The following is a 15,807-nucleotide window of genomic DNA, read 5'->3' as shown; positions in this document are numbered from 1 at the left end:
GTTGCACTCTTAAGAATCAAAAGTTAGAGTGACATTAGAGGAGGAGGAAACATAAGCCAATTTTTAGTCAGATTAAGGAAGTCCAGTGGCACAGAAAATACCATTACCAATGCTAACTAGCTGTTTCAAATGTTTTATGGTTATGCATGTTAATGCCATGTTTACATATTTAATATTAGGTTAATAGTCAGAATGTTGACGCTAATTAAACTTGTGGTTGAATGTTTCAGTTATCATTTCTGTAAGTGTGAAACTTGCTGCTGTTTGAGATAGCACTACCCAGTCAAGGGTCACAGATACTTACATAGGTTAGGACTACATTGTGTATGAACAGAAGAAGCCAATCCAAATTGATATCTTGGTGGATGGCATTTTTTGCTTTTGTGTGCATTTATACATTTTTTTTACGGTGCCAACATAAAACAAGTGTTTTAAAATGAGACCCTGGCTATTTATATGTGCTTGTTATCCAACTAGACTGCATACTCACATGTCCACTGTAATTATCGAACGTGTATGTGAATGTCTATGACATACTCTCACGTATACCATGCCCTGCCCTATGCATCTACTGCATGCTTTCATGCCATTCTTTTTAAACTAGGATTTAGAGGGACTGTGCAGGGTATGTTCAACAACACCATCCTTTAACAAATGAGATCGTTCAGCTTGTACTGCTTTAGCGATAATCTAAACCCTTTAAATTGAGCTCAATAATTTCAAATTAATCAGTTAATATTGCTGTCAAATTCCTTAAGATTTTAGTTTGAGAATTAGGGGGTGCTGTTGAACAAACACTGGAGCCACTTTTCTCTAAAATACTTGCAGGAAAAAAAATCTCAGTAGTCTAAAACTACATTCGTTTTTTGATTGATCAGTGAGTTTTGATTGATCATATGCCCAAATCCCTATGAACAGGCTCATTCCTCTGAGACATTCAAGTAGCTTAAATTACATTTATCAAGAGCAGTTTTAGACCAGTGAGACATGGTGCCATTAGAACATGAAAGAGCTGTGTTCTGCTCACACCATATACTGCCTTAAAATGTAACTCTGCGATTACGTAAATGAATATAAGACAAAATACTTCTACAAATTTCTCTCATTCACAATCAAGTCCCTAAATGAAATACTCTTTTGTATTGTGACTGTACAGTACTTTGAATCATGATTGCAGTGGGTGGTGTGTTTCTGATGTTTCTACCAGCATGTCCTTGCATTAGCTATAAGGTGCAACAAACAACAATTTTTATCTACGTAACTTAACATATGCTAACAGCGCAGCTACCCAAGGTGTTTACAGGTATAGCAGCCAAAGTGTCTGCTATGTTTCTGAGTCTGCCAGTCAAAGCGTGTTTACAGGAAATATCCTTCTTCTTCTATCCATGACAAGAACCATTTCATGGTCAGTGTTGCACATGCATTCGCAAGGAGGGAGGGGTTTACTGGCATTTCACCAATTCAAATTTTGCTAGCAAAATTTCCAAAGACATCTGGAGAAATGCAGCCGTTAATTACTTTCACATGCAGCAAGTGTTATAAAGGTGCTTTTTAAAAGTAATGAAACCAAAAACAAAAGTTAGCTTATTACAGGTTTTGTTGTATTTAAATTTGGTATCTGAGACGTATTTAAAATAGATTAAGTACTGTTACTACTTTTACACTAAACTGGTGGCAGTTCCATTAATTAAAGGGTGAGCATACAAAGTTTTAGGTTAAAACAACTGCTCAAGTTTTTCATGCAGTGTTAGAAAAAGGGTAAGAGTAGGGCTGCAGTCATGCATTTGCATGCATCAGACTGATGTAGTCCACGCCCCCTGTCAGTGATTGATCACTGTTTGCGTGAGCTAGCCAGTCTTTTAAATTCTCCCTCTTTTAATGTTTCAGTCTGTTATATATACATGTATCCCTGTTTGTTTCTTTTTCTCATTCCCGTTCTCTTTTTTTCAGGCTCTGAAAGCAGGCAGTGCTCAGAAAAATAGACTACCGACCAGCCCCTTCATTCTCCTTACTCCTGCGCTTTTTCTCTTTCGTTTTGAGCCTCTTCTCTTCCCGTAAGCGCGCCTCCTCCTCTTCCTGGTCCTGTCGGCACTTGTGGAAATTCTCCACCACAACCCCAACAAACATATTAAGGACGAAGAAGCTGACGATGAGCAGGAAGGAGATAAAGTAGAGGAGCATCCAAGGATTGTTGTTCCTTTTAGGCTGAGGAAAGCAGAAGACAGCAGAGAATATTTGCTTTTTCAGTTTTTTATGCATATTTCTTACTGAAAACAAAAAAGAAAAGGACTTTTAGCTCTTCTGATCATCTTGTGCAAGTAGAAGAGATACCAGCACCCAAACTGGAGGTCAAATCCCTAGAAAATGTTCAGGGAAAGCTCCACCTTTTAAACTGTTTTCTCTTTGTCACTTAAAGCTGTGTGCACACTTGACGCGATATGCAGTGATGTCACAACCACAGACTAGAGAACGTGACATTTGGCAACATGAAGTGGTTGGGATCTGAGATAAACTTCTAAACTTTGAAGTGAGCAACTGAAGTGACTACCAATGAGGATTTCCTGGGCCAACTGGATCATGGAACGTCTGCCTACGACTTACTGTCACCTTCAAAGTGATCCACGAATAAGTAATCACTTCGAGGGTGGATGTAGATTAACACTACAAAGGTATTTTTTGTGTACCTGACACAAGGCAATTTTACAGCTTAGCAATTTCTCACAACATTACCTGTTGGTCCACTCCTACTGCATCCAGCCCATCATACATGATGGTAACCCAGCCATCCTTACACGACAGCACAAACAAAGACATCAGAGCCTGGATATTAAACACAAACAATACAGGAAGTCATTACACATGTGATCAGTTTTGTTATGTACATACCATCTAGATTAGTGTCATGCTGACATGTAACTCTATTTCTCCATCATTACTAGAAGCTTAAAAGCCTTAGGTGATTTTGTACTGTTCTGCATATAATAATAACATAATATATTAATACCATGAAATATGTCATAGAAGTGTGGGACATCTTTAAGTAATTATTTGCTGAAGATGCAGCAAGGTGATTTATCAAAAACAATTTAAAAATTATGGAACAACTGGATATCAAAAATTAAAAGGATTGGACTGAAAATAAGCCAGTGTCCAACGAAAAACTCTGAGAGCTCTGCAGAAAGCCTGGAGAACTGTTTCTCAAAACCTCATTAAAAACTCATCCTTGCTCCTTGGAAACAAAATATTAAAAAATGAGGGATAGCTCAAGACTTTTGTACAGTACTGTAAAGTTAGTTAAAACAGCTCACAGTGAGATTGTGCAGTGCTGATTCTACACTCATGCCCCATCTTTTTTGCCAAATCTCACCCTCAATCTATTGTTTGTTACCTGAATCAGGTTGTCAAAGTTGTACTTTTTTCGTATCCAGCGGTAGTTAGCCTGCAGACAGTCTGATTTGTTGGTGATGTTTCTTGTGTCCAGACCTTCACAGTGGTAGAACTTCCCTTTGAACAGCTAGAGTGAAACAGAAAAACAGAGAGAGAGTTATCTGCGGGGCTATTATGGTAGCCATTTACATGTTATGTACCAGAGTTTGTAGCTTATAATGCCAGAAATAAAGAAATGAAGGGAAGTTTTGTAGAACATATTATTATCATACGTTTCCCTCAGTCCTTGGGTAATACCAGGTCATCTTGTTTCTTTTCAGCTAACTGTCATTCTTTCAAAAATGCTCAAACAAAAAGCTAATTGTTGATTGGATACTGAGTGACATTTAAGCAACAAAAGGTGTAAGGCGTCTCTGTGTTGTGGAACAGTGATTACCTGGACCCCCAAGATTCCAAAGATAATGAAGAAGGCGCAGCATATCAAAACAATGTTCCCAATAGGTCTAAGAGAGGTGATGAGAGTCTCCACAACAAGCTTTAATCCTGGGGCTCGACTGATCACCCTGGAACACGCAAACCAATACATGTTTAACACAAGTACCAATAAATGCAGCACATTAAAAAACTAGAACCCAAACAAGGTAGAGCAACAAAAAAGTATCCAGCACATGTGCATCAATATATAAAAGCTACTTTCGAATTTCCCCTTATTCCTAAGGGATCCCTTCCATCACCACACTGACAAAAGTATTCATTCACCCATCCAAATCATCGAATTCAGGTGTTTCAATCACTTCTATGGCCACAGGTATATATAATCAAGCACACAGGCACGCAGACTGCTTCTACAAACATTTGTTAAAGAATGGGTCGCTCTCAGGAGCTCAGTGAGTCCCGGCGTGATACCGTGATAGGATGCCACCTCTGTGGAACAAATCCAGTCGCGAAATTTCCTCACTACGAAATATTCCACAGTCAGGTGTTAGTGGGATTTTAACAAAGTTAAAGTTACAGGGAACGACATCAACTCAGCTGCAGAGCGGTAGTAGTAGGCTCACAGAGCAGGGTTAGCAAATACTGAGTCGCATCGTGCACTGAGATTCCCAACTTTCCCAACTTCATGTGGTTTCAGATTAGCTCAACAACAGTGTGTAGAGAGCTTTATCCATGGATGTCCATGGCGAGCAGCTGTAACCAAGCCTTACATCACTGAGTGCAATGTAAAGCATCGGATGCAGTGTTTGTAAAGCGTAGGACCATAGGACTCTAGAGCACTAGAGATGGGTTCTCTAGAGTGACGAATGTATGGGTTTGGCGGTTGTATGGGCTCAAAATGTGGTCATAAATATTTTGTCTTGTAAATCGGTTTTGTACTTGTAAAAAAGATTTGTATGTGTAAAAAAAATTTGTGCATGCGTAAAAAAGATTTGTGCGTGCGTAAAAAAGATATGTGTGTGGACTTAGCCCAAAAAAACCCCTGCAAGTTACAAATACGAATTTTGACCCTATTTTTCTTCCTTTAAACTGATTGGTCAATGTCATGTCAATCACAAATTAAACAATCCAATCAGAGAACAGATGGGTTTGGCTGTCGGAGGGGCACTTTTTTGAACTGCAGGTCCTTGAAGGGTAATCTCTATATAAATATCCGATAGCAGTTAGGTCCCCTTACTTTCAGCAGCTGTTGAAAGGATAAAGTTGTGGTATGTCAGTGGTTAGAAATACCATTATTACTTTAGGATTAGTTTAACACAATGTCAGGGGTGACCCGGGACCATTGCTGTGAGTCACAGCGCGCAGCATAAAAGTCCCTTCACATCGGATGCAGGATGTGCTGCTAATGCTAATTGCTAACTAAAAGCAAAGGATCCAGAATTTGTTGCTGGCTGCTGAGCTCTGTGGGTTTTTGCAGCAGCTCTACCTGTACTAGATGCACCTGCTCCTTGTTGTTTTTATCGCTGACTTTATGTGAACTACAAGAGTTTGTTTTTTTTGCTAGTTCTTCAAATGTTCAATAAAAACATGTATGCTAATTCATAAGAAGAAAGCTTTGTAATGAAGACTGTCATTTCCAAAACACTGCCCCCCCCCCCCCTGCGTCCGCAGCGCTGTTGAAAAGGCTGCGGAAGTCCCTGTATTAAACACGTAGTCCTGTGACACAAAAATCACCAAACTCGGACGACCACAGACTGTTTTCCTTCGTGGTGATGAAGGAAAACGCTAGGGTTGGCATGTAAAAGGGCATTTATTCCCTTCAAAGACCTGCAGTTCAAAAAAAAGCGCCCCTCCGACAGCCAAACCCATCTGTTCTCTGATTGGATTGTTACATTTGTGATTGACATGACATTCACCAATCAGATGAAAGGAAGAAAAATTGGGTCAAAATTCGTAGTTGTAACTTGCAGGGTTTTTCCCAAGTCCACACACAAATCTTTTATACACATACAAATCTTTTTTAGAAGTACAAAACCGATTTACAAGTACAAAATATTTATGACCGCATTTTGAGCCCATACGGTTGTCCAGGGAACGGTACTTGTCTGACTGCACTGTGCCAAATATGCGGTTGTATTTCAGGAGTTTGACTCTGCCTCTTAGTTCCAGTGAAAGGAACTCTTAATGTTTCAGCATACCAAGACATTTTGGCCAATTCCATGCTCCCAGCTTTGTGGGAACAATTTGGGATTGGCCCCTTCCTGTTCCAATATAACTGCAAACCAGTGCACAAAAATACACTTCTGTAAGAATGGTCAGAAATTCCCACAAACATTCCTAAACCCTGTGGAAAGTCTTCCCAGAACAAAGAGTGGGCCGACATCATATTAAAGCCTATGGATTATTAATATGATGTCAGTGAAGTGTATATGTGTGAAGGCAGACGAGCAAATACTTTTGACAATATAAAGTAGCACTGCAAATTTGCACATGATTCAGCAGATATTTACTCTAGATTCCTTGTGTGTCTTCCTGGGATCAACATATGGATCTTTTGTACTTTAGGCAAATATGCAAACCACTACACTATAACCCTCCAAAAGGTGAGAAGACAGTATCCACATACAAAAGAAAATCCAACATGTACCTCAGTGGGCGAAGTGTTCGTAGCAGGCGAAGTACTCTCAGAATTCCCAGGATCCTGTTTTCACCATGATAGGCCAGATAAACCAAAATGTCGATCAGAGACACAAACACCAGTACACCATCCAGAATGTTCCAACTGGACTGGAGGTAGCTCTGCTTCCCAAAGCAGAAACCAAGAGCTACAACCTGGGAATTATTAAAATACAAATTAAGCTGTACACAAGGCAGTAATCACAATAATCTAGATCCAGTATAAAATAGAAAAAGGTTCATCTACAGAAGAAAGAAAAGGAAATGATTCTTACCTTAATGGCCATCTCTGCTAGGAAGATCACAGTGAAAATATAGTTGGACACACTCAGGAAATGTCGCTCCTAAAGAAGAGAGTGATATTATATTTCAGCCCACATACCATGTAGCACACACCACATCACACTACAGAGTACAGAGTATCTAGCATCAGTCTAAAATGTGTTTTTTAAAGGTTTTAAACTCTGGAGTTTTATTCTTTCAGCTGTTGTACACTTTAATAAACTGATTTTTATCATGGTCCTGGGTCTTCAACCCAACTATTGATATGCTAATGTTCGGTTTTGTTATGTTTCTAGTTCATAGTTCTTGTTCGATTTTGTTCCCTTCTGTGTCCAGTCGGTATTAGTCTCTTGGTGGGTCCTCCCCTGCGTCCCCTGTGTGTGGTCACGTCTGGTTATAAAGCTCAAGTCTCTGTCCCTCGCTCCCTGTTTTTTGTCAGTCTCGCCTCAGTGTTTGTGTTCCCTGTCTTCCTGTGTCTGGCCCGTCTTTTTCCTGTTTTATTCTCATGGTCATCTGTCCTGTATGTGTAATGTAATGTGGCTCCCCTGTCTCTTCAGTCAGACTATGTTCAGCTGTGTTCCCCAGGTGTTTCCTGCCCTGACACCCTCTTGTGTACATATTGTCTGTATCTCCTTCTGTCTGTTGCCATCCCTCGATGCTGTGTGCTGTCTGTTTATTTTAGTTTCTAGCGCCTTCCCAGTTTAGCTAATGTTTTTTTGTGAATCTGGCAATAAAGCTGTTTTTGAGTTCACGTTCTGCCTGAGAGCCCTGCATTCGGGTCTTATCCTTCCTTGCCTCACACAGTGGTTAGTGACAATTTTTTTCTAAGCTTTCTGCAAATAATCATCAATCAAGCACCAAAAAGCACATAATGTGATATATTGTGAATAAATGTTTTGTAATTTTTTGCTTTTACTAATTTACTTTGGAAAATAGAAAATGAAGGCAAAGCTGACAAAGTTGAAAACAAATACATTATTGTAGCACCTTGATTCTTTTCTTTTTCAGCCTTTCTGTTGTAGATTCTTTTTCCATTAAGCAATTTGGACTATGCTTTAACTGCAGGATAGATGACTCTAGAATACTTTGGTATACAGAGTTCATCTTTGACTCAATGGCTTCAAGGTGGCCAGGTCTCGTGGCAGCAAAAGAAGCACAAGTCACCACCCCAACACCGTGCTTGACAGTCGCTATGGAGTGTTTGTGCTGATATGCTCTGTTTGGTTTTCACCAAACGTGGCACTGTGCATAATGGCCATACAGCTCCACTTTGGTCTTATCTGTCCAAGAGACATTGTTCCAGGATTCTTGTGGTTTGTTCAGATGGAGCTTTGCAAACCTAAACCATGCTGCCATGTTCTTTTTAGAGAAAAGAGCCTTTCTCCAGGCAACCCTTCCAAACAAGACATGCTTCTTTGGCTTTTTTCTAACTCTACCTTCATTAACTTTAACATTTGAAATGTTAACTGAGGCTTGCAGAGTCTAAGACATTGTTAATGTAATGTGTTAACTGTTAATGGACAACCTCATATCTGAGGTTGTATTTGCCTAATTTTAAGAACTGTTAATGACCACATTATTTACAGATATCTAAAACCTTAGAATTTAAAAAGCGTGTACTTTCTTTTTCACTATGTGAATGTAGTGAAAGACCCCAGTACCCAGACTAAAGCACAAGCTGAGTGTATGTGAAGCCCAAGCAAGAAACCAAAGGTTGATTTACTACAGGTAACAATGGAAGGGATAAAAAGCATCAAAGCATCACATTTAACGGAGGAAAGTTTGCCTGTTTCTCTTACTTAATTAAGGATCATTTATAAGAGATAGAAACTAAATAAAACAGTTCTGGTGTGTATTGGCTGTGCGTGTGTGTCTTACCGTGCTGTCATTTTTTATATCAGGTCTTTCCAGAGCAATGGTGATGCAGTTGAGAAAGATGAAAACTAGAACTATGTGGTCAAACAGTCTGTGAGAGATCACTTTCTGGCACCACATACGGAACCTAAAAAACCCCCAAAAACAGTAAATTAAAAAAAAAAAAAAAAAAACACAGACAAACATACACGCAACTCTGATAAAACAATAAAATATCCATCATTTATTAAAACTGATAATCAAATAAATAATAGTGAGAATTCAGTAAAAAATACAAGAGACAGAAATAGTTAAATTAAAAAAAAGAAGAATCAGAGAGGAATAGGCCAGTGAGTAAGCAGAAAAATGGATGGCAGAGGGTGACAACGTAACGGACTGAATTCTTCGTATGGATCCGTGTGTGTGTGAAACTCATGCTGGTGGGACATAAATCTGCCAGTGCAATCACACTTTGGTGACACAAGCTAATGCTGAAAATGTAAATCATTGTGTCTTAATATAAATAGTTTGGGGTTAGGTTCGGGTTAGGATTAGTGTAAGTGTAGTAACTGTGATCCTACAGGATTAGGGTAAATCTCCAAGATATGAATGCAAGTCGATGCAGGATGAAAAGACTACTGTGTGTGTGTGTGTGTGTGTGTGCGCGTGTGTGTGTGTGTGTGTGTGTCTTACGGATTCTCTGGAGAAAACAGGTACAGCGTCCAGTCTTCATGCTCTTTGCACCATCGGGGCTTCATGTTATGGAACTCCTTCCTGGTCCAATAGCAAAAAGAAGCCTGCAGGAAACAATGGTTGCACATCAACGTCATTAACACCAACAACAAAACTACTTTCTCTGTCAATATCTCCAAACCAACTATAGGTGTCACCTTTGCATTTGGTGAAATGTTTATTACTGTTGTTACCGTCATGTCTGCTACAGTCAAAGCTAAGTGCGTCAAATCTCACCCAGTGAAAAACTCCAAATGGTGTGTCTTGCAAATCTAAAGGTTCAGTATTCTGGCAGATATACTTTTTCACATTTTTACACATATTAATATACACATCAATGCTAATGCAACTGATAAATATTTAATCAATGCTGAGATTGTTGTAGATTAGAAGCAAGGCTACTAAAAGGACGATGCGCTCCTCTCCAAAAAGAGACAGCTGCTCCACAAACCATGCATGCAATCTGTAGAATCCGAGCAATAACAATTTTATTACTTTTTGTTCTGCGTGCACTCCTTAAACCCCGACTGAAGATCAGCTAGAACATTAAATCATGCAAAAAAATCCTTGAAGGTGGAGAAACTGCGTAAGCCCAAGAGCTTTTTATATAACTGAATGCTGCTAAATGTCATTGCCAAAACTATATATTATGTTTATCAGTTAAAAGTAAAATTGTATTATGACGACTCTACTGTGCACGCAACGTCAACAATTACACTGCAAATCCTATTAGAGAGAAGCAATGCACGGCTTTAAGCCGAGTTTCCACGGTGTTGCTGATGTTAGCCGTTCTGCACTTAAATCTATGGGGGCATAGTAAACATGTGTTTCATTGCATAAGTAAAGGGAGATAATTGGGACTATAACAGGCGGACCTCCAACTTAGCTAGGCCACAAGCTCAATAGAAAGTGTTTTGAAACTCATTAAAGTTTGTAATAAAACAAACAGAAGAAAGCTTAGGTGCGCAGCTTCTGCACTTCAGGATTCTAATTAAAAACAACCCAAAGTTAGGCTTCTCAAAAACTGCTTATTTGGCAGGCTGCCCATTATGTGAGCACGTGTGCATCTGGGCGTATCCTGCGTGTGTGTGCGCCTGTGACAAGAACCGACCGCTCAGCTCTCCTTGGAGTCGAAGCCCATAATCTGAGATAGACACTCACAGAGAAGAACGTGCATGCGCACACCTCAGTTGGCACAACGTGTGCACACACGCAGTGTATACCCTTCCAAGTGTGCATTGAAACACACACCCATGTATCAACACACTGTCTGTATTAAGCCTCACTTATCCACTTCGCCGGGGGAGAGGGCTTTTGTTTCTGCGGATTTCATGGCATTATGAACTCAATTTGGAGCCAATAAACCCATGAACACTGTCGCGTAAGAGGTCATCCAAAACCACCAAGGAGGGGGAAGTGGAAGGGGGCCTCTCCAGGTTTTTCACGCACAAATATATAAGTGTGCTGATTGCATGTACTCAAGTTGTTTTGTACCCACTGAGAAAATAATTAGTGCCTAAACTAATCAATTAAGGCATGACAATTAGTGTCCCTCCAGGCTTCGCAGTGTGAACACAAAATGCACACTCTAATTTATATACAAAAGTAAGCGAACGCAAAGGGCAGAAGGGGAGAACTGCAAGAGGAGAGAAGAAAATGAAATAAAATGTGTAAACAGAGTCACAGGGAGCACAGATTAGGAATTTGCATAACATTTCAAAATCCATCCACGAGCATCTGTATTTAATTATAAAAACCAGCCGCAGAGTAAACGAAACAACCAAACGCCACTTACATCATCGTCCAAATCGTCCTCTGGGGAGGAGTCTTCTTTGGGGTCGGAGTTCACGTTCAGGTTGTAGGTCACGGTCCTCCCATTGCAGTCACCATAGTCTGCTACCACAGAAGGGCAGAGAGTAGACGCCTGCAGCAGTTCCAAGGACCCTGGCTTTAGTCTGTTGTTTCCCCCTGCCTCCACTTTGCCATCCCCGGCATCCTCATCCTCTCCACCTTCCCCAGACAACAAGCTCTCCCGCTCTCCGCTGGTGTCTCGCCTTTTGAGGCTCGGTGCCCTTCCCAGGCTGTTCCAGCTGGAGCGTCGACTTCCCCATGAGCTTCCAGAGCCACGGGGAGGAAGAGGAGAACGCCGCCCGGGACTAGAGAGGCTCTGGTGAGACAGAAAATAGGGGCGAGCGTAATGTGTGGTTGTGAAAATGAATGTCGGTTACAGCAGCTTTTAAAAGGCTAACAGTTAAAACTTTTCATCATCTGCTGAGAGTAGCATCATTTCAAATTTGACAACGTTTCATATGTTCTCATACTTTTTCCCCACTCTTCCACAGTAAAATTTCTGATGAGTCTCTCAAACAAGGGGCTTTTATTAGCTTAATTTTCATTATGGTTCTCAACCGTTGAGACAGTAATTATCATATTGAATACTGCTTTTCCCACAATCTCTCTCAATGTTGTTAAATTAGCAAGCTGCGAACTACATTTCATAGACATAAAATTGAGACTTGACCAAATGCTTTAGTTACAAACAGTTTTTTGTTCCCGCTCATGTAACACAAGACTATGATTGGCTCTCTGTGTCCAACTTATTTTCCAGTTTTGGAATACTCGCTCTCCTTGTGTCACACTGACCTCCTAATTACGTGACTTGCAGCTGTAAATGTGGTTAAGTGAGCATGCCCCCTTCAGAGACTACCTTCCCAAACCACCGCTCCCTTCCTCATATGTGTATACGCCAGTGAAAATGATATAATAATGTTAAATCAATTCAGCTAAGTCAAGCATCCCTAAAGCCTCACTGAATCATAGCTATTCTCTCACTCAGATTAGAATTCACAGAAGTGGTGTTGCTAAATGTCACAAATATGACATAAGTGGATCTGATTGGTTACTGTGAAATGAAACATTTGAAGCTTGTGATTGGTTCTAGTGTTACCTCACTGGGCTCACTGGCTCTTTAGGCCATATTTGGTACTCCATTTGAAACCACTGGGTATGCACATATGAAGCTGGTCTCATATCTTCTACCCTTTTTAAAAAATTTGTTGATGTGAGTTTTTTTATTTTGAATCAGCAATAAGGAAAATGGATTTTCAAATAAAAGAAAAAGCCTCATAACATCTACTGAATCTTCAGTGAGTCCACCAGGAATAATTAACTCATGATTAACTGAAGATATTGTACTGTACATGGTATTTACATGAAGACTTTCATATAACTTACCAGAGAAGGCGGATCGTATGGCTCCACTGATGTTGAGCTTCCCCGTCGGGACTCTGGGTGACCGACCCCTGCCTCAGGAAAACCCAGTCCTACCTCACTATATTGAGGTGCTCCATCTATGTACATGAGCTCATCCCCGAGGATGGACTCAGGTCCAAGAGAGCTCTTAGGTGTAGGCATGGGTGTGGCTGCTGTGCGCATGATTATGGGAGGAGCCATAGAGCCACGAGGGTCAATGTGACCATTACCTGTCATCATCAGTGAGAGCTTTAGCTCTGTGGAGGAGAGTTATACACAGTACTATATTATAATGCTTCATATTGCTTTATTTCTCCTGCTGCTTTCACTACAGTTTTTACTGATCAATCAGCTGTAAAAGCAGAAAAGGAATATCATGAAAACACCACTACCTGTGTCTCTGAACTGTTCTATCTTCTCGTCCTCATCAAAGTTGTCTGATTTCTTGTCATCATCTGACTCTGACCGATTAGCGTCACCCTGTAACACATGCATACATGACAACAATGATATTTCTGTATTGGCTTCCCATTTTGTTTTGACTTTAACATCACGGGGAAAAAATTTTTCAATCAACACCCAGACCATGAGCAAATTAAATCGCTCCAAAGATACACTGGGTACACATGGTTGAATGATAAAGGACTGATCGTGACTGGGAAATTCCCCTTCCTTCTTATGTTCTTCAAAGGCTTTACTATGCTAAACTACAGGAAATTTGCAGGGAATGAAAAGGATTTTTGTCTTTTATGAACATTATGTGCACAAATATGAGTGCCTTATTACCAGCTTTGAAAATGTAAAACAAGCCTACAAGTAGCATACTGGAAAATGGTGACCGCTCATAAACCAGTACAATCCAAAAATACTGAACCCTTTATTGTATGTAGAAACCAACGAGTCCGAGTTCTTCTCACCTCAGCCTGGAAGCCTTCAACCAAGATGGCCACTAGTAAATTGAAGAGCACATAGTTGCCAAATGTCATAAGAGCAACGAAGTAGAGAGCCGCCCATGGAGAGGTAGAAGCCATGCCGTTATACAACACCACATTCCAGTCCTCCTGGGTAAGAATCTATGAAATGAATGGCACACACAGAGATTTACACGCACATTAACAAGAAAGGAGAAGGAGAAATTCAGGACAGGGGAGATGTGAGGTTTAGAGATATTAAACTAAAAGTGGGGATAAGAAGTTCAAGCCTTAGATATTGGCAGAAATTAACATGAAGACATGAAATGCTCGGCTGCTTTTACTGGCAAAATACTTCATTTTCATATACTGTTTGTCTATAGGTTACCATGGGAAGTTTGTGAGTCTACATGTGTGTTTGCATGTCTGCAAGCTCCATCTCTGCCCTCCTACTTCACTGTGCTTGTATGTATGTGTGTGTGTATACATAAATATGTACACATAAAACATAAAAGTTCTAAATTGATTGGCAGTTCAAAGCTTCAGCTCCCTCCACAGATTTTTTTTTATAGGACTGAGGTCTGGAGACTGGCTGGACCACTTCATGACCCTAATGCACTTCTTCTTTAGCCACTTGTTTCTTGCTTTGGTGGTGCTGTATGCTTTAGGACAGTACACAGACCCGTCCATTGGCTTAATGGAGTAAAGTCATCCTGCACCCTTAGCAGAAAAACAGCCACAAAGCACAATGTTCCCACCTCTGTGCTTAGCTGTAGGGATGGTGTTTTCTGGGTCATACTCAGTATTTCTCTTCCTCCAAACATGGCGGGTCAAGTTGATGCCAAAGACCCTTGGTGTCATTTGACCACAGCACTTTCTCCCAAGCTTTCTCTGAATCATTTCTTTTACTAGCCGCCTTAAGACGGGCCTGTACATGTGTCTTCTTGAGGAGGGGATCCTTGTGGGCGCTGCAAGACTTCAATCCACTACTGTAGTGTGTTACCAAAGGTGCTCTTGGTGACTGTGGTCCCAACTGCCTTCAGATCATTTGGGATGTCTACCACCTTTCTCATGATCATGAGGACGATTGATGGTCATTTTATAATTCCACCACTTCTGAATAATGGCACCAACGGTTGTCACCTTCTCATCACCTTTTTGCTAATGGTCTTGTAGCTCATTCCAGCCTTGTGCTGGTCTGCAGTCTTATTCCTGATATCCTCTAACAACTGTGTGGCTGTGCCTCTGGTGGTGATGAGGTTGTAATGGAAGAAACGGATTCTTTGGACAGGTGTGCTTTATAGTCATGATGAGCTGAGGTCAGTAGTATCTGTAATTGACTGACTGTAATCTGTGGGTTGGGTTTGGGATCAAATACATATATTTAACTAAATGAGGGGAAAATTTATTTATAATTTTTACGTAATTTATTTTCTGGATTTTTGGAGCTTCTTCGTTTCTTTCTGAGTAAACTTACAAAGGGATCAAAGAATTATTCCCCCCACTGTATGTGCCATGCATACATTTGTGTGTACTGTAGCTACTCCAGAAAACTACTGCAAGCGTATGACAGTCAGTTCAGGGCAAAATGCTTCTTCAGCACTAAAGTGAGACAGTGCTCTGCATTATGTGTTCTAGTCTTATGCTGAGGCATCCAGTATAGAAAAGAGGACAATCCATGTGCGATTGAACAACCTCCACAGGGAGGGAGAGCAAAAAATAGAAGTGATAGTGAAAGAGAGATTCTGGGGGAAGAATTTTCCACAGCATTGGACCAAGAGAAGACGCTTGGCAGAAATATGCAATATACACACATACACACGCGTGCGCGCGAACACACTCTAGACTGACTTTGATTTAGACGTTTAGAATAGCCAAATAACACTCACAGCCAACAATTCGGTAAAAACTCCATCATGCATACTATCTAGTGCATTTCTGGTAAATATATTATAAAAAAACCAAATATGATGCTCTATCATTTTACAGAATCAACCCTGTTTCAAATAAAAACACACACAAACACACACACACACACACAATAAACTCAATAACACAATAAGCTCCACTTCTTTTCAGTAAAAAGGCCGATTAGCAACATTCAAGGGAGACTGATAAATAACAATTATTGGTCTTATGATAGATTAAGTAGTAAAAGAAAGAGTCTAATCAAATCTAATGTAATCTCTAAATTTTAATATTGATATGCTCGCCTCTGTTGTGGTTAATGTGCCAGACTCCATGCCACCAATAACACGTGAGGACATGTGCAGTAATT

The 15,807-nt window shown here is 40.3% G+C and overlaps 1 protein-coding gene across 4 annotated transcripts in view; it reads right to left on the bottom strand.

The window, feature by feature from the left end:
• cacna1ha (calcium channel, voltage-dependent, T type, alpha 1H subunit a) overlaps positions 1 to 15,807 on the bottom strand; it is a 130,708-nt gene that overhangs the window by 22,179 nt on the left and 92,722 nt on the right. For 3 of the 4 annotated variants that reach the window (XM_040005922.1, XM_040005924.1, XM_040005925.1), the window contains exons 16-27: positions 13,536 to 13,691; positions 13,011 to 13,098; positions 12,601 to 12,875; positions 11,162 to 11,533; positions 9,328 to 9,431; positions 8,659 to 8,782; positions 6,774 to 6,842; positions 6,470 to 6,654; positions 3,824 to 3,950; positions 3,389 to 3,514; positions 2,731 to 2,820; positions 1,992 to 2,205 (exon numbers count right to left, since the gene is read on the bottom strand). In XM_040005922.1, coding sequence (XP_039861856.1) covers positions 1,992 to 2,205; positions 2,731 to 2,820; positions 3,389 to 3,514; positions 3,824 to 3,950; positions 6,470 to 6,654; positions 6,774 to 6,842; positions 8,659 to 8,782; positions 9,328 to 9,431; positions 11,162 to 11,533; positions 12,601 to 12,875; positions 13,011 to 13,098; positions 13,536 to 13,691 — 1,930 coding nt within the window. The remainder of the gene's footprint in view (positions 1 to 1,991; positions 2,206 to 2,730; positions 2,821 to 3,388; positions 3,515 to 3,823; positions 3,951 to 6,469; positions 6,655 to 6,773; positions 6,843 to 8,658; positions 8,783 to 9,327; positions 9,432 to 11,161; positions 11,534 to 12,600; positions 12,876 to 13,010; positions 13,099 to 13,535; positions 13,692 to 15,807) is intronic. The other variant, XM_040005923.1, reaches the window with a different exon arrangement.

The sequence above is a fragment of the Simochromis diagramma genome, unplaced genomic scaffold, assembly GCF_900408965.1.
Source record: "Simochromis diagramma unplaced genomic scaffold, fSimDia1.1 OVJJ01000510.1, whole genome shotgun sequence".
Lineage (NCBI taxonomy): Eukaryota > Metazoa > Chordata > Actinopteri > Cichliformes > Cichlidae > Simochromis > Simochromis diagramma.
This window is presented reverse-complemented; position numbering and strand designations above follow the sequence as displayed.